Here is a 25358-nt window from a genome sequence, read left to right as displayed (position 1 = left end):
TCTGTTCAGGCTTTACCCTGCCTACCAGGATTTGCAGACTCCATTATAACATTAAGAGGATGTCATTTAGTCATCTGGCCTTGGAGGAGTCTACAAAATCTGTATAACAATTTCTTTGTATCATCAGCCCAATTATATTGGAATTTCCTTCATGATTATCCACAGCAGCCATATAAATATGTAATTTGTAGTTTTATAAATTAGATAGTAAATTGTATCCCAGAAAAATGGGTAAATTTTATTAGCTTCAGACCAGTGATAAAAGAAGACGGGGAGTTTTTGGTAATAAAGTAACTGTTGTATACAGAGTAGGTGATACAAATTGCATTGCCAATGTACCCGCTACAGCCAGTAATAGAAAAGATACTCTCTTCCATGCAATTCTATGTTTCAAATAAATAAATGTTGTCATACTTGGAAGATAAGTGGTGCTCCAGAAATATGGTACAGAGCATAATAAAACATCTGTTTAATGGAGATTATTTGTTCTCTGTACCCTCTTTTAAAAGAAATATTATCCAGTCCTCAGGGGATAGTTGATTTTACAGTTGTTCTATGGTTATTTTAAACAGAATGCCACAGTTTACAGAAAAATAAAATGAAGTAATACTGTGAGCAACAGGTGCTCATAATGGACTCGGTTCTTTCATTGAGCAGTACCTTACTCTGCAAGTGGTCCCACAGAAGTTTGCTTGAAATCAGTGGGACTGTTTTAGTGGCAAAGTAATGATCAGCATGTATAAGGTTGCGACAATAGAGCCGTTACTAGTATAAGGATAGGCACATTCCAAATCTGTTTTTAACATTATTTGTCCTGAGGATGGCTGGAGAGCTGACTGCTTGGAAACTGAAAAACACGACCCTGTTTGTAAATGTAAAATGCATTTTAGTTACTTCATTTTAAATTAATAATTGAGCTTTTGAGCTATGACTTCCAAATGGGCAAGCATAACTTTGTAAAACTGGTAAGACTGTATTTTAATTTTGGATAAAAATAAGGCTAACAAAGGTAGTGAACTGAAGTTATATGCTCACTGTGGGCTAGATTACTGCACCCTCATGTTGACAAGTACCATACCATGCATTATAGTCCCGTTGAAATCATTGGGGCTACCAGGTACTCAATATGAGTAAAGCTGGCAACATGTATGCATATTTAATATTTTTCCTTGAAAGAGCTGGGCCAAGTTCATCCTTACTGTGGTATTGACTTTAGTGATGTTACACCAAAGATATATCTGGCCCACTCTGCTTAGTCCAGTGAATATGTTGTTGTGTTTTTTCAGATCCCAACTTGGTTTCATTTGAAGCAGCTGACCGACCAAATTATTTTCTTCATTTGGCTTCCAATGATACCCTGCTTCTTTCCAAATGGGAAGAAAGTGAAGAGTTCCATAACAGATCAACCTTTGCCATCCACAAGAACACATGGCTCCCAGGATACAATTCCTTTGAGTCATTTGCAAAGCCAGGATTCTTCATCCACATTTCAGCTTCTTCAGTTGATCTTTTGAAATACAAGCATTCAGAGAAATTCAGACTGTCGACTCTTTTTAAACTTGTAGGTAGGTACTAAAATTAATATTTTATGAACTATAATTTACTACGTTAACCACATTTTGAAAGTGTGGGAGCTTTGTGGGCCACATTCTGCCCTCATTTGCATCATCCAGCATTACTCTTTTGACTGGAATTACTGGATTATAACTGAGAATTTGTGGTCTGATTCTTCTTCCTCACCATTGCAAATTAGGAATAACTCAGTTGAAATTAATGGAGTTACACTTGTATAAAACCAGTGTAAGTAAGAGGAAAATCAGGGGTTGTTTGCCATTATAAACAATGGGAAGCATACAGTAAATTGAAATTTAAGGGAGGATATGGTATAGTATTGATAGCAGTGGGGAAGATTATTTTGTTTACGTCCAACAGCTTGTAAAATACAGATTATTTTATAGAGTCAGACTTGCTATGGAGAGAAGTGGAATAAAGAGAACCATTTGCAGAGTGGGGTATAATAAAACACACATAGACATACTGATTAAAAAAATAAATGTGAAAATAAAGCAGCTGAAGGAATGTGAACCAAATTGTGATAATGATTACAGTGAAGATGAATCTAGAAAGATGAAGTGAAGAGGCACCATGTTGAGTTTCCCTGGAGAAAATTTTTTTTTTTTCCTTTTCCATTTCCTTCTAGGTTCAGGAATCTTCTTATTTATTTTTTTGCATAAAGATTCCTGAATAGATTTTTGTGGAAAGTTGTTTAGGCTGACATGACTCTAATGTCATAGTAGAGGTTAAAGTACAACCTTGTTCATGAAGCCTAAATCAATACAATCTGAATTGATAAAGAGGAGTAGTAGAGTTCAGAATTTTTTTCTGCAGAAAACCATGAATTTTGTCAAAAAACAAAAACAGAATTTTTTTGGGAGGTGAGGGGGAGTTGTTGATTTTTCCATGAAAAATAAAAAATGGAGGAAAATGTTTCGTTTGCCGAAACCCCAATTTTCAAGTGGAAAAAAGTTTCATTGGAAAATTTTTGATTGGGTCTAAAGGAAAGTCTGGGCTTTAACATGGTAGTGGTTAGTGTCTTTTTCATGTGTGTCAGTGAGGGGACTCTCTGAAGATGGATCTCCACAGCATTGCTCCTATTCCTGGGACAAAAAGGCTTCTGTTCAAAATGGGCAAGGAATAAGTGGGGCAGAGCAGAGGACTGACTACACTCTGCTGAATGGTTTCCTACAGACCCTGCCTATGCAGAAATTCAGTCAGGACTTAATGTGGCTTGGAACTGTATTAACTGTCTCTGGGTCCCCACAGTGGCTGCCATTAAGCAGGCACAGGAGGACCCAGTCAATAGAAGCTATGTTGCCAAGGGAGCAGAAGGTCAGGGAAACCATGTGGAGGGTTGGATGTTTGTCTGGAAAGCTCCTGTCTCTACAAATTTGTGAGTCTGGGAGGTGTTTTTCCACCTGTACACTTTAGTGCTTCCCAAATCTCTCACTGTGTGTGTGGGGGTGCTTCCCAATAAATTCCATGAGGTGAAACTCTGTCCCTCCCCTTCCACAGGAAATTTCTCTGGGAAGGGGGTGATCTGGCCTATGGATTTTAGCTTTAGATGAGGGAGCCTAGTTTAACGTCCTTCTATGAATTGGGTGACTCTCTGAACTCAAGTGCACATTCCTCATGGGAGCAATCCACAACCGGCAATGAGACTAAGAAATGGTAGAGAAAATTACATTATTAGCCCAATTCTGGTATGGTCCTGTGCCTAGACACCTACCAAAATCCCATGGACACCAAAGAATTTATTCCACACTGGTTTTGGCTCCTTGCAGAACTTATGGTGAGGCATTTCCACAGGCCATGCAGAACAGGAGCTCCAGAGGGACCTGTTGGGGTGGTCCACAGGTTTCTGTATGGGCACCCATCTCAGCAATAGCACTCACACGGGGAGTATTCACACTTGTAGGAGTAACTTGTGAAGGAACTGCTGCTGGCCAAGACTCAAGTACACAACTATGCCACTTTAAAGAACAGACAGTATCTCATCAGCTTGTGTGCTAGATACTTCAGAAGAGGAAGAAGGTAATCACCCTGCATTTGTCTCTGTTGATTTGTACTGCCATTTTGTAAATTATAGATGGGCCTCAACTGTAAAATTCAGATCCTGAATTCAACCTCCCCACCCCACATTACCCAAAAGATTTGAGGGTGTTTGGATCCAGAGCTTTGGTTCAGGCCCATATCAAATGTACCTATAATGATTTTATTTCTGTTGAAAGGTAGGAGTAAAGAATGAAGCAGCACTAGTAATACAGAGGGGATTCCTCTGAAAAAGCTAGAGGGTCCTTACAAAGAAATGTGTGATTGAGTAAAAGTTTTATTTTCCCCTCTGCCAAGATTTTCTCTGCAGGAGTTATTTATTGATCACTTAAACTCTGAGCTGTTAGCTTAATGGGCCTGATTTTCTGATAGATGCTGAGCGCCCTTAACTCCCATTGAAGTAATTGGTAACTACAGACACTTAGGCTCCCTAAAAATCAGGCCCAATTGCTTTTTCACAGAGCTGTGCATTGAAGGCTAAACCCTAGTTCTGTGTTATGTGGCAGTAACCTCTTGCATGATCTAGCTGTATGCCACACCAACTAATTCTGAGGCTGTTCAGCCTAGTGCACAAGGAATTGTGGAGGGTATCTGCTCCTTGGATTGTGTGCAGCTGCTCAGGGGTATAGGGAGCTCATGCAGATGGACACAATGGCTGCCCCAAATAACAATACATAAATCCTGTAAACCCCATGGAACTGCTTCAGGAGAGTGAGAGAAAGGTTGAATGTGTCACTGAGAGAACAGTGTTTGGAGATCTCTCCCTTTCTGCTGTCCTGTGATTGCCATAGGGGATGGTGAATCTTCTGCCCAGTTGTTCCCATCCTTCAGTCCCTGACGACCATTCCATTTCAGAAGGGTCAGCCAAGCATTGCTATGGACACTGGCTATGGATCACACAGCCCATTCGTTATCATCAGCTATGACTGCCCTGAAGGAGAACCTGTCCCTCTATCCCCTTCCCCACCCACGGGGATCTCAGAGAGGCTCTGCCTTTTGTGATGTCATCTCTCAGTTCTTCAGCTGCCCTACGTGGCAATTGGGACAGGGAAGGGGAGGGATAGAGACACAGATTTCTCATTTGGGGCCCATGTTTCTGTAGGTGATTCTTAGGTAGTTACAGATCTTGTTGATACTGTAAACTGTTGCAATCTCTATGCTGCATACATGTGTAGGGCCAGGATTTGATGCTGAATGCCTGTACTGAAATACCAGGAACAGATTTTTGAGATCTTTGAGATTTTGAGGGTGCAAAATGTATATGAGAGAGTTTTTAGAGAGAGAGACAGGAAGAAGGTGGATGAGAGAAGATGATGGTGGGCTTAGTACAGAGAGATTGGGAAGGGGAACTGAGAGGGAAGGAGTGTTGGGGAGAGAGCCTGGAAACTCAGGAGGAGGAAGAGAACACAATATAGGAAAAAGAAGAGAATGAGAGAACAAAGATTACATACTATAGAAAATTATAATGAGTGGAAAATAGAGTGAAAGACACAGGAAAAGATGGTAAAATACATAGGGGAAGAAAAGAAAAAAACACAGTGAAGGGAAAGGCAAAAGAACAATGCAAGGTAGGCAAATATTTTTTTAAAATATTTGTACTTAATATAAAATAGATGTAATAAATAATGAGTTGTAATTTTTTTAATGGATGGGACAGAATTCAGTTAGGTTCAGCCCTGGCTGGTTATGTTGTTTGTCTCTCGATTCTGCCTTTTTTATGTGAAATATAATTCTGCTTCCTGTAGTTGCTACCCTCCTCCTCACCGACCAACACCCACTTCTTCCCCCTGTGGTTGCAGCTATCCGTGTCCTGGTTTTTATTTTGAAAATATGGTTCACTTTACATTAGTAACTATTAACTTCCTTATTCGGACCTAATTTACAAACTGATTAATCAAAGTTACAAAGTCCTTTCAGCCACACACCCTGAAAAAAGCTTCAGCAGGTATGAAATGCAGTTGCCTATCTTCTCACAATACAGGTTTCTGTGAAGACATCTACCTGGTGCTGTGCTCTCTGCACCAGCTCCCTACTGTACAGAATCCAGTTTAAGGTCTCTGCTCTGATATTCAAAGCTTTCCATTGAACTGGCCCTAGCTACCTGAGAGATCACCTCTTCCTCTATGACCATGACCTCCAATTACATCTATATTGTAATGGAAGAATGGACTTCTTGAATAGTAGCGACCATGAGTTCAGGAGACGTGGGACCTTAAGATGGATCTAGACTATGGAAATTACTCCCACTAGAACTGATAAAAAAGAAACAAAAACCCCTATAAATTAATCTACCTATTTCTCCTGTAGATTTGGAAGGCAAAGAAAGATCATTATTGTTGTTAACTCTTTTAAAATATTTGGGAGCTGCTATTACATACAGGGGACCTTATAACAACTTACCGAGATATAAGAAGCTATATTGGCCTGCAAAATAAAATAAAACAGTGTGTTCATGAAGTAACACTTAGTTCAGCATCAACTTGCCTTGATCCAAATCAGTTATATTGAATATGCTTAATCCAAAAATTCTTGGTGGACCTCAGTGGCAATTATTGCTTCCTCAACATGATGGCTTGTGTGGTATTCTAAAGTCATTTACAAAATGTACATTATTTTTTATATGGTAAGGATTTTTATGCTATAATTTTAAATAGATTAGTAACTTGTTGTCGGAGTATGTTCACAGATATCCCTGAAGTGCAAATATCTGATATCAGTCCTTCAAAGTCTGTCTCTGAAATAGCTTTTGCAAGCAAAGGAGGAAAATGAAATATTGCAACAAATGAGGCATCATTTGTCTGTGTTGTACAGTTACCATTATAAATCTCTACTGTTAGGCACAGACAAATCTGAAACAGGCACTCACTTATATGACAGAAGAGACCAACTGTATGCCTTATGGAGCACCCTGTTATCAAAACATTGAATTAAAGTGTTAATGGTGGCATTGTGAATCTGCCCATGTTTTGCGGTGCATTATGATGACAGCCTAATGCAGCTGTTGACTGGCACACTCCAACTTCATGAAAAATGACAGATTTTGTCGTTGCCAAATGCCTGTTGCCTCCTGACAAATGCCTTTAATCACAGAGCTGCTGAAGTTTTGAATGGCAGAGTATATGGAGCTAATGCTATTACCAGAACGTTCGTAAAACATCTCAAGCAAAGGCCTCTTTTTGGACATAACAAAAAATGTTTCCTTGGTCTTTTATCTTTGAGGGGGGAATGGAGAAAGTTAAAAAGTGCTACAATTCTCAGTGGTCATGCATTAACGCAGAGTGGTATGTCTTTTCAAGTGTGAAGTCTTTGCCCTCCAGCCATTATGCCAAAAAATCCTATCTATGCTCATGGAAAACTGAAACAATTTACCTTGGCAAGTGGGATCAGATCGAATGATCAAGAGGCATTTCATTAATCACCACATCCGAAGGTTTGGGTTTCAGAGTTTTATAAGCAGAGAAACATAGGGCTCGAATCTTTCTCCAGCGTACTTTCACAGGGCTCAGTCTGCTGATGTAGGGTAATTACATGGTCTAAAAATACAGCAGCATTTGTTTAAGTTAATGGAAAAGTTACACCAGCTCCAGAGTGCAGAGGCAAAGGCAGATTGAGTTTCCTGCTGACTATTGTAAATGCTTTGCATATTAGATCAGAAACTTTCCAACTGGGAACTGCTATTCCTGAGGAACCAGAGGGTAAATACTGGGAGGAGAATAATAGGCCCTCTAAATCCCTTGGCCAGAAAACTCTTCATGAGTCCTCTTCATGTTCTATGACGCACGTTCAGAAGGAAGAATTTGTAATGACCCAATTTCCACAGCAATAGACACATACATATTTGTCTGAAGTCTGCTGAAGTGTCACTCTTTCTAGTTTCATAGCAATAAATACTGTAGTATTGAAATGCATTAGATATAAATTAAACAGATGTGATTGAAAAATGTATTGCAGTATTCCACAAATGACCACATGAATTTTTAAATGAAGTTGCTTCAACCATGCTCATATTTGTCTGCTGCTCCTGTTCCTGAAAATGTTTGAGTGGTCATGTTGTATTCTGTGCACACGTGTGCACAGGAAAACAAAATTTAAATTTGTATGTGCCAGAATTTTCACTAGCAGTGGATGCATGCTCATCCAATTGAGTAAAAGAAAGAAATCTTTGAGATTTACCTGACAAATCACATCTAAATGCACAGATCAAATGTCAAATAATAGCAGTCAATCCATAGAATAATACATTTGAATCTTTTGAATAACAAATAAATGTGAGGAAATCAGAATCTTTTAATAGATATGTCTATTGTGTTCTGCAAACCTTTGTTCTTAATAAGACACTGCAATTTCTTACAAATAGCCTTTCATCTGAGTATCTTAAAGCATTTTACTAATTTAGGTGTTTGTCTAATACCCCTGTGAGGAAAGCAGTAATATCTTCGTTTTACTGATGAGGGAACTGAGGCACGGAGAATTTAAGTTTAGTTGTGTCTAAACTCACAAGGAAATTTCAGAATAGAATTCAGAAGAGCTGAGTGCTGTACTTTTGCCGAGTGCACAAGACTTCACTTTGATAACAATTTGTTATTTTTGCAAATAATAATTTTGAATAATTACTCAGACATAGGCATGGAATGTAGTCAATGAGAGTTGTGTGTATTTCTGTTTGAGACAAGAATTGGATCTTTCTTAGTTAATTTTTCATTATTGTATCTTATACACCAAGAAAGGATGTTACAAAACTAAAAATTAAATTGATTTTTAAGATATAAAATTACTTTTTTTGATAAAAGCATCTTTTATGTTTTATCAAAATGTACATACAGTCTATCAGTTTTCATTTCATTTATCTTTGTCTGTTTCCCTCTGAGAGACAAGATGGGTGAAGTATTATCTTTTATTGGGCCAACTTCTGTTGGCGAAAGAGGCAAGCTTTTGTGCTTACACAGAGCTCTTCTTCAGGTCTGGGAAACATACTCAGTGTCACACAACAATGGAAAACATCCCTCTTTATAGAGCATACTTTTAAATGTCCTTTTTTAGTTATAATGAGGTACTCTTGAGTTTACACTGAGCTCTTCTGTTTTGTTTAAGTCCAAGTGATCATTATTCTAGGCCTGATGCTGAGGAACTACTGTGTACCTGCAAATCCGAAGTAAGTCAATGAGAACTGCAGGTTCTCAGCATCTGTCAGTATCAAGCTGTTTTCACAGTGGCATCAGAACCTTCTGCTATTTATATCACAAATGGGCATTTGACCTCCTGAATTTGTATGAATGAAGCAAGAAGAGATTAATCAGTTGTGATAGCAACAGTATATGCCTCAAAAATCACATCACCAGCTGTGAGGTAACTAAGGCAATTATACCTGAGAGCTAGATAACTATGTTTTGGTTTTGATTATATTTTGATCGGGGAAGCAGTTCATTCTGCCAGTATTATTTGCCTACATGCTTCAGTGCAGGAGTTTAAAGTACATGAGCAGAGGTTGTTGGTGCTTGCATGTGAGCGGGTAGCTAGTTTCATGCTCCTTAGCATGTATCTGAGGAGCTAGCCAATCTAAGTGGTGGAGCAGTGTTGATCTGCTGTTATAAATTGATAGTAATGACTAGCAGTGCCTGGATTCTGAGAAGAAAATGAAAACCAACAGTAGCAAATTGTATCCTTGCACAGTGGAAAATCTAAAGCAAAAGAAATAAGGAAAGAGTTTGAAAACCTGAAAACAAAGGGAAGGCATTATCTACACATGTGAAAATAGGGGCAGGGATGTGAATCAGTGAGTCCTAGACTAATGGAAAAATAATTATCATTAAAACAATTAGGCATGTGGCTCCTGTGAGGTTTTCTGGCTGCTTTCCCACTACCTCCAATATTCCTCCAATCTTCCTGCCTGCCTGTTCAGTTCTTTCAGATGCTGCCTGATCCTCAGTACCCTTTCCTATGTACTTTTGCCCTTTGTGGGCTTTTTGGATTTGGATTTTGCTTAGGCCAAGCCAGTGTTTAGCAAAGCAAGGAAATGCTGTAGTTTCATGTGAGTGCATTTGCATCAGATATGGGCTCCCCATAAAGTGAGACTGTGCATTAGATGCATATTTATAAAGTCACACAGTGTAGTTAATTGCTGACCAATTCTGACTATATTTTACTTTCTTATGTGTGCAACAGAAAAATTGTAATAAAAGTAGACCAAGAGAGCAGGCATATAACTGATGTATGGATTGCTGTAGGCAAGCTTGAGGCAAGCTGATCCTTCCATGTATTGAGCACTCTCAACTCCCACTGCAGCACTTAAGTCCTAGAGCTCAGCTTACTTTTGTATCTGTGATTTATGTAAATAAATTTGGTCATGAAATTGCACATTTAGATCCAAGTTTGGTCTGACTTTCAATCGCTCCTGTGTGCTGCCTCCCCTTCCTAATTATTTCAATGCCCCCTATGAGGTAGGTAAATTAATATTATTATCCCTGTTTCAAATGGGAAATAGAGGCCCAGAGACTAGGGTCAAATTTTGAAGAGAGGACACATATTTTGAGTGTTTCAGTTTTTGGGTGCCCAGTACTGAACACCTAGGGCCTGATTTTAAGAAGTACTAAGCATCCCAAATTCTGGTTGAAGCCAATGAGAATGTTGGTTCCACAGCACCTCTGAACATCAGTCTCTACTTGACTTAAGCTGGATACTCAAAATTAGTGAACACTGAGAAATGTGGGTCTAAAAGACGAGAACATCAAGTGAATCTGTGATAGGATTAGGACTCAGGAGAACTGGGATCTCAGTGTCATTATTTATTCTCTAGGTCAGAATATCAAAAAATAGTAGGATACTTTATTATCAAAGAATTAATTTCAAAAGTCAGGCAGAAGGGAATTAATATGTTAAAGCCTAGGGCCTCGTGTATAGAGAACACAGTATTTCTCCAATATCCAAACAGCAGTGACAGAGCTAAATATGGTGTTTGATAATATATATATAAATACTGCAAAGTATATGTCCTGATTCACATTCGAAATTTCTGTATTAACACGTTCATCAGCTGTGACTGACATACTAAGGTGCTCAGCTCTTCCTCAGGTAGTAGAAACATGGGTTTGGTTGGCATGTAAACTGGAATGATTGTCATCCAGAGAATAACTCCTTATTCTGTTAAGGCTATATCATTTCACTGGATAGAAAGCAAATTATGATAGACTTCATCAGAAGATATGTGGTTTCCTTCAAATGCCATGACAAATCCTTGATAGAGAAACGTATAAAAACTCTGATGTAAAAAGCTTAACTCATTGTCAGTAAACTGAACATCACTACTTTGTTGTGAGTGAACTGCAGTATCACCCAAAATACAATAAACGGCTAGATGTTAGAGGAAGACTGTAAGCACTGTAAACATGGGAAGCATGACATGGAAATGGCTGATTAGTGTCATATGGCAACATAAAGTGCTGGTACTGTGACACAGATGAAATCCACAGTATCAGAGGCACATATAAAGAAGTTATATTTTCTATTATGGGGGAACAGTAGCTATAGTGACAATAAAAGTCTAAGTCCACTGTGGAATTTAATTTCTATAATTGATATAGGAGAGTGAGAAAAGTATCTGTAGCAGGCTGCAGAAATGGGTGTATAAGTGACTTTATTGATTTTTTTCCTGGTGTTCCTTAAATCCTTATCAATATTACTGTTCATAAACTGTATAGAGCAGTGGCAAAGTGAAGAGAGGCAGAGTGGTCTAGTGAAGAGAGCACTGGATTAAGAGTCAGGAGACATGAATTCTGCTCTGTGATCTCAGGCAAGTCACTTCACCTCTCTGTGCCTCTGTTTCTCCTCCCAAGTTTGATCTATTTAGACTGGAAACTCTTTGGGGCAGGGACTGTCTTTTACTGTGTTTGTATGGTGCCTGTCATAATGGATCCCTAATCTGATTTGGGGCCTCTAGACACTCCAAATAGTAATTAATAATAAACAAACGTAGAAATTTAATTGGCCCTATGTGACTTACAGTTGAGACACACTTAACACAGTTCCATGCTGGCTTAAGCACACCATGAATTACTGCAGTGGTAGCATACAGGGTGTGGCTATAGTTGGTGGGCTCATTGTCCGTGTTTTAGTCTTATGAGGTGCTGCTGAGCATCTCATAGAATGCGCTGATCTCCTGTTGCAGTCAGTGGTAACTGAAGGTGCTCTGTGCTGACTCCACCAGTTGCTTAAGTCTGCTCTAGGTTCTGGCCATCCGTTTGTAGACACAGGAGTCAGATAGTGCCTACATGTCAAAAACTGTATAATGCAATGCAGTGATCAAAAACCCAGAGAAAATGAGCATGATGTGCCTGGCAAGAAAACATGTAGCATCTCAAGTTGCAACATTAGCTGCTCAGGGATAAAACCTGGTAGAGAATTTATTGCAATCATTTGGAAATGGTGCTAATTAGGGCTGTCAAGCGATTTAAAAAATTAATCACAATTAATCGCACTGCTAAACAATAATAGAATACCATTTATATAAATATTTTTGGATGTTTTCCACATTTTAAAATATATTGATTTCAATTACAATACAGAATACAAAGTGTACAGTGCTCACTTCATATTTATTTTTATTATAAATATTTGCACTGTAAAAATGAAAAAATAGTATTTTTCAATTTAATTAATACAAGTACTGTAGTGCAATCTCTTTATCATGAAAGTTGGACTTACAAATGTAGAATTATGTACAAAAAATAACTGCATTCAAAAATATAACAATGTAAAACTTTAGAGCCTACAAGTCCACTCAGGCCTACTTCTTGTTCAGCCAATTGCTCAGACAAAAAGTTTGTTTACTTTGGCAGGAGATAATGCTGCCCGCTTCTTGTTTACAATGTCACCTGAAAGTGAGAACAGGCATTCTCATGGCACTGTTCTAGCCGGCGTTGTAAGATATTTGTGCCAGATGCGCTAAAGATTCATATGTCCCTTCATGCTTCAACCACCATTCCAGAGGATATGCGTCCATGCTGATGATGGGTTCTTTTTGATTAAAAATCCAAAGCAATGCAGACCGACGCATGTTCATTTTCATCATCTGAGTCAGAAGCCACCAGCAGAAGGTTGATTTTCTTTTTTGGTGGTTCAGGTTCTGTAGTTTCCGCATTGCAGTGTTGCACTTTTAAGACTTCTGAAAGCATGCTTCACACCTCGTCCTTCTCAGATTTTGGAAGGCATTTCAGATTTTTCAATCTTGGGTCGAGTGCTATAGCTATCTTTAGAAATATCACATTGGTACCTTCTTTGCGTTTTGTCAAACAGCAGTGAAAGTGTTCTTAAAATGAACAACACGCTGGGTCATCATCTGAGACTGCTATGATATGAAATGTATGTCAGAATGCAGGTAAAGCACAGAGGAGGAGACATACAGTTCTTCCCCAAGGAGTTCAGTCACAAATGTAATTAATGCATTATTTTTTTAATGAGTGTCATCAGCATGGAAGCATGTCTTCTGGAATGGTGGCAAAACCATGAAGGGGCATACGAATGTTTAGCATATCTGGCAAGTAAATACCTTGCAATGCAAGCTACAAAAGTGCCATGTGAATGTCTGTTCTTACTTTCAGGGGTCATTGTAAATAAGAAGCGGGCAGCATTATCTCCCATAAATGTAAACAAACTTGTTTGTCTTAGCGATTGGTTGAACGAGAAGTAGGACTGAGTGGACTTGCAGGCTCTAAAGTTTTATATGGTTTTGTTTTTGAGTGCAGTTATGTAACAAAAAAAATCTACCTTTGTAAGTTGCGCTTTCATGATAAAGAGATTGAAATACAGTACTTGTCTGAGGTGAATTGAAAAATACTATTTCTTTTATCATTTTTACAGTGCAAATATTTGTAATAAAAATCATATAAAGTGAGTACTGTACACTGTTTTCTGTGATTTAATTGAAATAATTATATTTCAAAATATAAAACAGTCCAAAATATTTAATACATTTCAATTGGTATTCTATTGTTTAACAGTGTGATTAAAACTGTGATTAATCACAATTAATTTTTTTAATTGTGATTAATTTTTTTGAGTTAATCGCATGAGTTAACTGTGATTAATCGACAGCCCTAGTGCTAATGAATCTTAAGGCACAAGGGCTCCCAAAATATGACTTGTAGCTTATAATACAAATTGGCTGCAGCGATGTTATATTTAGAAGTCATTTGATCTGGATATGCAGGTTAATGCACTAGACAGGTAGGAGTCACATCTGATGATATTACAATGAATAAGGGAAGTGGTGAATTCACACCACCCCAGCTAGAGCCCAGGAAGACTAGAGCCTCAAGGAGTCCTAATCCTTCTCTGAGCTTCAGGGTGTGCAGGGGACAAGGGATGCACAGGCTTCACCATCCATTAGGATGATGTACCCTGCTTTTCCCTGATGTGACTGGCCCATTATATGGATTGTGTTACACTGGTCTACAATTTTTGAGAAGTCGTCTGCTTCAGAGATAAAATGTGCTATTTATTATGTATTTTGATGTGATGAATTCATATATAACAATTAAAACAACTGATTGGCTACTGTTTCTAAGATATTTAAATGTTTACATTTTATGTCTATGCATATTGTGTAGATAGTAGAGTTTTAATCATAAATTGTAAACCTAGGTCTTTTCATGTGTTTATAGTTGCTTTACCTGATGATATTTCGTCTGTCCTGTTTATGTAACACTTTAAAAATCAGCAAAAGGGTTATATAAATAAAATTTATTATGAAACAAGAGGCAAAAACTATTATGTTCATAGTTTAGTCCTCTTCAGTGTCTACTCGGCGCTTCTTGGCTTGTCTCTTGTATTCATTAAATGGAGCATCTCTTGTCACTGTCCAGCAATAGTCTGCAAGCATTGATGGGCTCCATTTGCCCTGATAGCGTTTCTCCATTGTTGCAATGTCCTGGCGAAATCGCTTGCCGTGCTCGTCGCTCACTGCTCCGCAGTTCGGTGGAAAAAAATCTAGATGAGAGTGCAAAAAATGTATCTTTAGTGACATCTTGCAACCAAGGTTTTTGTATGCCTTGAGGAGGTTTTCCACCAACAACCTGTAGTTGTCTGCCTTGTTTTTCAGAAAAAAATTATTGCCACTAACTGGAAGGCTTTCCATGCCGTCTTTTCCTTGCCACGCAGTGCATGGTCAAATGCATCATCCTGAAGAAATTCAAGAATCTGAGGACCATCAAAGACACCTTCCTTTATCTTAGCTTCACTTAACCTTGGAAATTTTCCACGGAGGTACTTGAAAGCTGCTTATGTTTTGTCAATGGCCGTGACAAAGTTCTTCATCAGACCCTGCTTGATGTGTAAGGGTGGTAACAAAATCTTCCTTGATTCAGCAAGTGGTGGATGCTGAACACTTTTCCTCCCAGGCTCCAATGACTGTTGGAGTGGCCAATCTTTCTTGATGTAGTGGGAATCTCTTGCACGACTATCCCATTCGCAGAGAAAACAGCAGTACTTTGTGTATCCAGTCTGCAGACCAAGCAAGAGAGCAACAACCTTCAAATCGCCACAAAGCTACCACTGATGTTGGTCATAGTTTATGCTCCTCAAAAGTTGTTTCATGTTGTCATAGGTTTCCTTCATATGGACTGCATGACCAACTGGAATCGATGGCAAAACATTACCATTATGCAGTAAAACAGCTTTAAGATTTGTCTTTGATGAATCAATGAACAGTCTCCACTCATCTGGATCGTGAACGATGTTGAGGGCTGCCATCACACCATCGATGTTGTTGCAGGCTACAAGATCACCTTCCATGAAGAAGAATGGGACAAGATCCTTTTGACGGTCACGGAACATGGAAACCCTAACATCACCTGCCAGGAGATTCCACTGCTGTAGTCTGGAGCCCAACAGCTCTGCCTTACTCTTGGGTAGTTCCAAATCCCTGACAAGGTCATTCAGTTCACCTTGTGTTATGAGGTGTGGTTCAGAGGAGGAAGATGGGAGAAAATGTGGTCCTGTGACATTGATGGTTCAGGACCAGATGTTTCATCCTCTTCCTCTTCCTTGTCTGACTCCAGTGAGAATGATTCTGGTGCATCAGGAACCGGCAGTCCTTCTCCGTGGGGTACTGGGCGTATAGCTGATGGAATGTTTGGATAATGCACAGTCCACTTTTTCTTCTTTGACACGCCTTTCCCAACTGGAGGCACCATGCAGAAGTAACAATTGCTGGTATGATCTGTTGGCTCTCTCCAAATCATTGGCCCTGAAAAAGGCATAGATTTCCTTTTCCTGTTCAACCACTGTCGAAGATTTGTTGCACAAGTGTTGCAGCATATGTGTGGGGCCCACCTCTTGTCCTGATCTCCAGTTTTGCAGCCAAAACAAAGGTGATAGGCTTTCTTAACCATAGTGGTTATACTGCGCTTTTGTGATGCAAAAGTCACTTCACCACAAACATAGCAGAAGTACGAGGCATCTCTGCTCACTTTGGCTAAACAGAAATGTGTCCCTTTGCAAAATCAAACACTGTTCACACAAGTACGAGGCATCTCTGCTCACTTTGGCTAAACAGAAATGTGTCCCTTTGTAAAATCAAACACTGACAAATAAGAGAGCACGACACTGTATGATTTCTAGAGCTGATATAGGGCAATTTGTTCAGCAGAGTGATGTAAGCTTCATTATGATCGCATCATCTGTGACCTCTAGGAATAACATGATGCAATTCATATAATGTATGATGCAATACCAGCTTCAGATTGCATCATTCATTGTTTTGCCTAAAAAGTAAGTACTGTCCAAACCCAGTCATAGATTTATTCATAGATCCAGTCAAAGATATATTTTAGTAATTTCTGGTTTAAATTGAGATCCCTTCCCTTTATAACTCACTTATCCCTCGCCATTCCCAAGTCAAGGGTCGTATATACTGACCCAATAGCATATCTTGAAAACTAGAGCCAATCAACAATTTTAAGCATAATTTTCGTTCTCAGTGACCCAGAATTAGTACTAAAAGTTTCAGAGTAGCAGCCGTGTTAGTCTGTATCCGCAAAAAGAACAGGAGTACTTGTGGCACCTTAGAGACTAACAGATTTAGATAAATCTGTTAGTCTCTAAGGTGCCACAAGTACTCCTGTTCTTTTTACTAAAAGTTTGACTACATTTATTTCAGAAGCATTTTGGCTGTAGAGCAGTGTTATAGGTTGGAAAAGACTTGTCCCTTATTAATGTGTGCACAGGACTACAGTTATGACTGGCCTTTGTCTGGTGTGCACAATAAAGGGGGAAGGCTCACATATTACACTGTTAGGACCCAGTACAAGTATGTAGATAGATACATGCTTCCCCTCAACACTTCTGCACGAGTGCTATTCACAATCTGTTCCTAACTGTGACTTGGGCAAACTGCATTGAAAAATTATGGGAAAATACACACAGATATTTTGGCACATAATCTCCTTCGGTACTCTACTCTCATACAGCTTTTTGGGTTTATCTAGTTTTCTCCCAAGGGATAACTATAATATTGCTTTCTGATCACTGGAAGGTATATCCTTCTTCTAATCCATCCCTCTGGAGGCATTTTAGTAGCTGACATGAGTGATTAGGTGCATTCCTTTTGTAATTTACACACTTACAAAAATCCAGCTTCGCTCAGTTTAACATTCTCATTTGTCTGAAATTCCCTGACTGTAATGGAAGATCTCCAGTGGCCACACAATTTTTCTTTGCTAATTGTTTACTCAGCAACATTCATAACTTCACCCACTACCTACCCATGTTTTCTGAGAAATGGAGAATAGAAGTCATAGACATACACCCCTGTATTATTAGACGCTGTCTGAAAATGTTGTGCATATGAGGCACTTGGCACATGCCCTCAAGTACTCAATTCTCCAGATTTTACACATAGAGAAAGCATGCAACTTAAAGCTACTAGGGAGAAAAGCATGTGTGTTACCATTCCCCCGACTTGTCTCTTTAGTGTTACAAGGTGTTCTTGCGAGTGATTTGAGAATAAAGTACTGCAAAATATGGGTAAATAAATGCTCATAGTCATCTAGAGCAGGGGTTCTCAACCTTTTTCTTTCTGAGCCTCCCCCAACATGCTATAAAAACTCCATGGCCCACTTGTGCCACAACAACTGTGTTTCTGCATATAAAAGCCAAGGACAATGTTAGGGGACAGCAAGCAGGGCAATTGCCCGGGGCCCCATGTCACAGGGGCCCAGTGAAGCTAAGTTGCTCAGGCTTCAGCTTCAGCCCCGGGTGGCAGGCCTCAGGGCCCCGAGTTTCAGCCCCATGCAGTGGGGCTTTGGCTTTCTGCCCTGGGCCCCAGCAAATCTAATACTGGCCCTGCTTGGCGGCCCCTCAGGGAACTACTAATCTAGAGTATCTAATAATTTCAGAAAAGCTCCAATGTCTGTCCCATTCTGGAATTATAAAGTGCAGAAACAAAGGAAAAATAAGTAAATATTTATTCTGGGACATTGGAAATAAGAGAATATTTATGGTATTTTCTCCAGTTCTGGTTACTGTTTTAATAGAATATTTCAAGCACACACTGTGTCTATCTACTTTGCTCACGAACCTCTTAAAACAGGAAATAACATCTTTTTTTTGGTTGAGTTGCTTTTTTGCTGAGATTGGTGGGATATAATTCAGGGCTTTCTATTATGTAAAACATCCTGGGAATTCAGTCAGGATGTGTTTTTTTTATGTGAGCATGTCTGGATTATATATAGGCTTGGAAGAATTAGATTTTTATTGGTAAATGTCAGTAAATATGGATTTCACTGTACACATAAACCAATGAGAAAATATTTCCATTGATGATAATTGAAATTAACACATAGGCAAAGTAAGAAAAATGCTGCTTGAGAACTTATAAGGATATTTACTTTGTATATTTTGACATGTTGATGTTGACAATTTGTGCTTTAATGGTTATAAAGCTTTAACTGTTTGGATCTTAACATCTGCTGTCATTAAATAATTATTGTTTGACACACACCCCTTCCATAATTTCCTGCAACTGTGAACATTTAGATACATAAATATTTAAAAATATTGCTTATAATACATCTATATTATCTGTCAAAATTATAAAATAATAAAAATTGAATTCTGCCAAGCCTAGTTATATAGCAATCATGGTTATGAACCTGGGGCATTGGGTTTACTACACAGCTATGAAACCCATAGATTACTTGGTTAGAAATATATGCTTTCTAAAGAACTTGGTTGATTTTTTAGAAGTGTTGAATGCTTGCAACTCTGTTTGAAGTTACTGGGATATGTAGGTGCTCATCAGACCCAATCTGTTTGGTTTTTATCTAATTTTGAAAGTAGAACATATAACTCTTGTGCTTGGATGAAAGAAGGTTACAGTGGCCCAGGTCTTGTATAAAGAATCACACTGGCAGTTTATGGAGTTCACATGGAGCCTCTTTGCAGGATTAGGACTATCTATTGCATTGTATGCATTCTAACAATGGAAATGTAAGCCTATTAATAGTAAAGAAAGAGATGGTGAAAAATTCAAATATCAATTATTTTGATTCTTCCCTCTTCTCGTTTACTTTACTTGGCGGGAAATGGATTGAAGGGCATATTATTCCAAGTGTATGACAGTTCCAATAAAGCAAGAAATAAAGCTTCAGAGATCTTCTATACATGCACAAATAATCCTCTATGATCTCCTCAGATTATCCATATCTGTTGTGTCTCTATGCCATGTATCCTTCCACCTCATGGTTCCTGCCTGCATATCAACTCTGTTACACAGAATATAAAATCCTACGCATTTAATGAAAATTGTATGTAAAGTATTCCCTCCTCCCATCGCTATCAGATTTAAGCAACTGCAGATTCTCCCACTGGAACAGGATACACATGCTTAATAATTTATAGCAAATGTAATTTAGTAAATTCACTTGCTACTACAATAAAACCAGTGTTTCTCATAGAAATAATAATTCAGGGATATTATACAGACTGGCATTGTTAGAGGATAACACTAGATGGCAACAGGTACACTCTTTTAATATAGAAAATGGGGAAGTTATTAAAATTTGATTTACATATTCTCTTCTGCTCTATGAGAATTATTATTTTTATCAAGCAAGAGGGGACTTGTATTACTAGTAATAGTATAACAACTACCCATAAGTGCAGATGTACCTAGGCTGAAGAGGGAAAAAATTTCTGACGTCTTTTGGAAAAGAGTCACATGTCTCTAAACAAATGTAAAATAGCAGTGAATTAAAGAGCCTGATACTTCACTCCTCACTGAAGCTAAGATCAATGGGAGCTTTTTCAGGACAGAAGTCTTGAATATCACCCTAAAAATATAATCATGGTAGCAGAACATATTTTCTAGTAATAAACACTGCTCCCCAATCTCTAACATAAATGTTCTGTGTGGTGCAGCTGCTCTGCATCAGGTTGCCTAGGTGGCATAATCTGGCCTGGTGTCCACTTTAAGGGTTGGTCTACATTGGGGGGGCAGGGGAGGAATTGATCTAAGATACGCAACTTCAGCTACGTGAATGGCGTTGCTGAAGTCGAAGTATCTTAGATTGATTTACCTTGGGTCCTCACAGCGCGGGATTGCCAGCTGCGGCTCCCCTGTTGACTCCACTACCGCCGCTCGCTCCGGTGGAGTTCCGGAGTTGACAGGGCGCGTGTTCAGGGATCAATATATCGCGTCTTAATGAGACGTGATATATCGATCCCGATAAATTGATCGCTACCCGCCGATACGGCGGGTAGTCTGGACATACCCTAACTTGCTAAGGAAAGCTCATATAATGCACTCTTTCCTTGCTCTCACTGCCAGTGCGACAAGAGAAAAGGGGCTTGGGCTAGGACACCAGAATGATATCCTAACCTCTGGATACATTTTTGGTTCCCTATAGTTGTTGAAGTCTAGCAGAACTTTGAGGAGCCCTGAGGCTCATCTAACATGGCACAGGGGGACTTGCGTGCAAACAGATAGTGCAGGATCAGGCTAGCACAAAGGAGAACTTTAAGCAGTGCTAAGTTTGTAATGAAAGAGATGCTGGGGCTCAAGCAATTTTTTTATTTTCATAACTGATGCAGCAAAGCCAGAGGTGCCGGGCTATGAACTGCCAAGTTTAGAGGTGCCGGGGCTCAGCCCTGGCAAGCGCTGGCACAAATTAAGCACTGGCCTTCAATTATCCTTGTGTGCATGTGTGCACGCACACACACACACAGCTGATGTGAGGTTGCTGGTTTATACTCCCCCTGAGATGTAGGTCACTTTTTATTTGTTTTCTTCTTAACACTTCCTCTATGACATTGCATCGTTATTTAATAAATATGTGAAGACACTACTTATTAATGAAAATTTCCCAATTTTATTCTCTGGACCATACACAAGAATTTCACACTTTCCCTAACTGCTTTTGCTATTTGTATTTCAATTTTGTGATTTTAATACCTTTTAATAAACACTATTCCACAAAGATGTTACTAAGGTGATGCAGGTGATTTTTTAAATTCATCATAGTATCGATTTCATTTAACAGGACACCCTTTTTTAAAGTGACGTGTGAACTATGATTGTAGTTTTCCAAGTCTTGGAGTGGTGCTTGGTCATGATAAATAGGAGAAATCTATACTACACGCCTGCATATAGCTCAGTTGCTTCTGACATTAAGGGGCACATATATTGAGTCTGAAAACTATTCTCTGATTCAGTTATGGTCCTCTTTTAAAATGTTGGCCTTTTACTGTTTCTGAAAAGATCAACCTTAAGAATGTATGTTTTAAATGTAATGATTTCTGATTATTTGCTTGTTTGAAATGGTGTTTCATTTTTCCTCTAAAGTAAAAGCTGTTGCACTGTACAAACCTTCTGGAAAGTCTCCTTGTGTTGCCTAATTTTGCACACCAAATAAACCACTCTTGCTGATGCAACCTCTTTTAAAAATATCATTAAAGTAGCACATTAAATAAAGTAGCATGTTCTTCTAAGTCTTTCATAGTAATGATCCCACTGAATCAACATTACTCACATTGATTTCATGTTGTTTCCCCACTGAAAATTCACAACAGTTCAGCCAGAGTTATCAGAAAAGTTATATAGTTTATTCTTTTATGAAGATTGTTTTTAAAATATTGCTGAATGTCTATTATTTCTTGCTGCACTGTAAGTCTTCAAATTGTTTTAGTATGCACTAGAAAATAGATATGTCAACTAGAATACAATGTCACATTTTCTACTGCATAGTGTAAAATAGTTTGCATATGCATTACTCTGCATGTGTAATATACAGTGGATACACTTAATGTTCATTCCAGTTTCAGAGATACTAAAAATTTCAGATATCCCCCATTTTAAATACAGTCAATAGAAATAGTAATATTTCTAAAACCAAAATGAACCTTTTAAGTGTGCTCACTATAGAGCAGGGATCGGCAACGTTTGGCACGCGGCTTGCCAGGGTAAGCACCCTGGCGGGCCGAGCCAGTTTTATTTACCTGCTGACGCGGCCGGTTCAGCCGATCGCGGCCCCCACTGGCCGCGGTTCGCCGTCCTGGGCCAATGGGGGCAGCGAGAAGCGGTGCGGGCGAGTGATGTGCTGGCCGCGGCTTCTCGCCGCCCCCATTGGCCCGGGACAGCGAACCGCGGCCAGTGGGGGCCGCGATCGGCCGAACCTGCCACGTCATTAAAACTGGCCCGGCCCGCCAGGGTGCTTACCCTGGCGAGCCGCGTGCCAAACGTTGCCGACTCCTGCTATAGAGTGTGTACGTGTGTGTGTGTGTATATATAATGTGTGTGTGTATATGCATATGCATATTGGTATGTATATATGCCTCTGTATAATAAATCATGTATTCTTCCAGATGCCAAATTTAAGTTTCCAGCCCATTCTACATGCGAGTGGCGTTATGATGCCTGTACAAGCCCTTGTTTCAAAACATGCAGAGACCCTTTGGGACAAAACTGTCAGGATGTACCAAAGTAAGTATCAGCATTTTTCTAGAATAAAAGTATATAATTCTAGTAATATTTATATAGCATGATAAGTACATATGGCACTGGATATAGTTCAGTGCCATGGCACCATATTCATTAATCAAAATTCAGTGAAGGAGGAAGTGGTGGAATTGTAGCCATTGTGGTAGCTACATTAAAGTGATGCCCTTGAATGGTAGTAATCTTTCAAGATAGTGGGTATCCTAAATTAAGAGTATCATTGAAAAGATGTGGTAGTCAGCTAATGTCAAATAGTTCTGGCCCTGCTCCTCTCATGATGGCATTGCAGCAGCCATATCTGTCCCTAACAAAACTACTGAACAAAATTTTATTTCAGAGGGCAATGGCTCTCTGGCATTTCTAAATTAAAGTCTTTATTATTGGAAGCCGACATTCATTCCAAAGATAGTTACATAGTTCACATGTTAGCTCAGATCTTCAGGAATGGAAACGTGGTCAGCTGCATCTTGAAGAAATGTCCTGAGCTGATGAGAACCAGAAAGGTCCATTATCAGAGTCCTGTGCCTTAAATTATTTAGAAATGTAGAATGCTTTCTTAAAATTAAATACTTTGTCTATAACCGACTGCTTGAATAGTTAATGTTGTGTTTCTCTTTTAGAGTGGAAGGATGTGTCCCCATGTGTCCTCTCCATATGGTGTTGGATGAAGTCACTCAAAGATGCGTGTATTTTGAAGATTGTATGTTCAAAATTTTCCACTTTATTATGTTTAATTTGATATTTAACTTGTGACATTACTAGATACCTAAAGTAGTATAGCCAGAATTTTCAAACATGGGTGTCCAAAGTTAGACATCTAAGTCCATATTTAGGGACCCACATAAATGGCCTGATTTTTCAGAGATTTTGAGCCCTGGCAATATATCAGTGACAATTAGGCCTCTTACTTCAGTGACCCAATGCAGTTTTTACATATCTAACTTTAGATGCCCAAGTTCATAAATTTTGAGTTATCATTTAACGTGCTTTTCAGTTAAAACAAATATATTTTTCCTAAAATATAAGACAAATTATAAAGAAAATTAAGAGGTTCCTTTTCCATAAAAGTTTCAGTAACATTAAATATATAGTCAATGCCTTCCCTAACATCTTTTTTTTTTAGAAGCTCTAAAAATATTAAAAACCTGAAGAAAGGGAAAAAAAATAAGATAGGACTAGATGACTTCATATGGATCCCTTCCACCTCTAATAGCTTAATGATTCTAGTATATTGATTCACAGACTAACATCTATTTTTGTCTGGTTTTAGGCATTGAGCCTTCAGTTGATGTTCAACCTTCACCATCCAGTATGAGAACACCAACTCTTTCACATGTAACTTCCAGTTCTTTCAATGTCTCGGTTGCAGCAGTTCTGAGTAAAGTAGTAACTTCATCCCCTATGCCTGAAACAAAAGACACAAAAACAACACGTGCATCAAAGTGGCAATTCAGTGCAACCATAGAAAAAACTAAATTTTCAACTGTTCTTATTCCAAATACAACAGTTTTAACCACAACTATATCACCAAATGTTTCGGCATATTCAACTGGAGCTACATCATCTGACAAAAGCACTATTGCAATGTCTGAATCACCAAAATCTAATATAAGTTTCCCTTCAGTACTTGATGTTTTTCCATCGACAACTCCTGCCACTACAGAAATCTCTACAGGTATACAAGCAACGAGTAGTACCATTCCTAAGGTTTTGAGTGCTACAGAGCCTGAGACTGTAACTACAACACATGCAATGACTAAAATCACTGAAACAGAAGGCAAACCAACTTCTACTTTTATTTTAACTGGGACATCGTCAATAATAAGAGTAACAGAATCACCAGTCACAACTACTGCAATATCAGAAACATCAGAAATAGGCACTAGGATACGTCCCACAGTGGAAACAAAACTAAAACCAGAAAAAACTATAGCCCCTTACTTTGTATCAGCCACAGAACAAACAACCACATATTTCACCAAATACACTATGTCACCATCTTTGGAAACCTCTTCTTATGCACCAACAGCAAATCAAACAAGAACTTCAGAAGGAACAAAACCAAGTACTGAACAAACTTCTTCCACAATAGCTAATGTCACTGAAACTTCATTTTCCCCTCTGATTACTACATTATTTACACTGAAGCCACCAATGACTTCAGAAACAACAAAAGGAACAGTTGCTTTAACCAAAGAAGAAATAAAGACCACATTTTCCCCACTATCTACACACCCTGTTCCATTATTACATGTAACACTGTCAGTTACTGAAACTCCTACATATATGGTTCAAAACTTGACAGGTAGTGCAGGGGTATTCCTTGCCACAACTCATGGTGCAAAGACAGCAACTCTGCAAACTAAAGAGATGTCGCCATTGTTGTCGTCATCATCATCCTCAGGAATAACTGGCTTCCTATTTACAACTGGTGAAAAAGAAATAATACAAGCAACCACAAGTGTGGAGCAGCCATCAAGTTCATATTTTTCTCCATATTCACTGTATTCTAGTTCAGCTACAACTGCAAAACCCAGCATTCTTCCTACAAAAAGGCCTTCACTGCCCGATATAAGTGCTGCTTCTCCAGCTTTAGCAGAATCAAAAGAAACTTTGCAAACAGCATCAACTACTGAATATCCACCATTCATCGTTCTAAATATGACAGAAACCCTGACTACTTTATACACTAAATATCCTGTTTCATCTCATACTGCCAGAGCTATTCCTTTGTCCACAAAAGTAACATCTAAAATAACAGGCC

At 38.8% G+C, this 25358-nt stretch overlaps 1 protein-coding gene across 1 annotated transcript in view; it reads left to right on the top strand.

The window, feature by feature from the left end:
- Nucleotides 1-25358, top strand: part of OTOG (otogelin) — a 147001-nt gene that overhangs the window by 73957 nt on the left and 47686 nt on the right. The window contains exons 29-33 of the mRNA XM_054027475.1: nucleotides 1287-1565; nucleotides 22462-22579; nucleotides 23215-23294; nucleotides 23865-24026; nucleotides 24102-25336. Of these exons, the coding sequence (XP_053883450.1) occupies nucleotides 1287-1565; nucleotides 22462-22579; nucleotides 23215-23294; nucleotides 23865-24026; nucleotides 24102-25336 (1874 nt within the window). The remainder of the gene's footprint in view (nucleotides 1-1286; nucleotides 1566-22461; nucleotides 22580-23214; nucleotides 23295-23864; nucleotides 24027-24101; nucleotides 25337-25358) is intronic.

This window comes from Malaclemys terrapin, chromosome 4 (genome assembly GCF_027887155.1).
Source record: "Malaclemys terrapin pileata isolate rMalTer1 chromosome 4, rMalTer1.hap1, whole genome shotgun sequence".
Taxonomy (NCBI): Eukaryota; Metazoa; Chordata; order Testudines; family Emydidae; genus Malaclemys; species Malaclemys terrapin.
The sequence above is the reverse complement of the archived record's forward strand: the minus strand, read 5'-3'. Positions and strand labels throughout refer to the sequence as shown.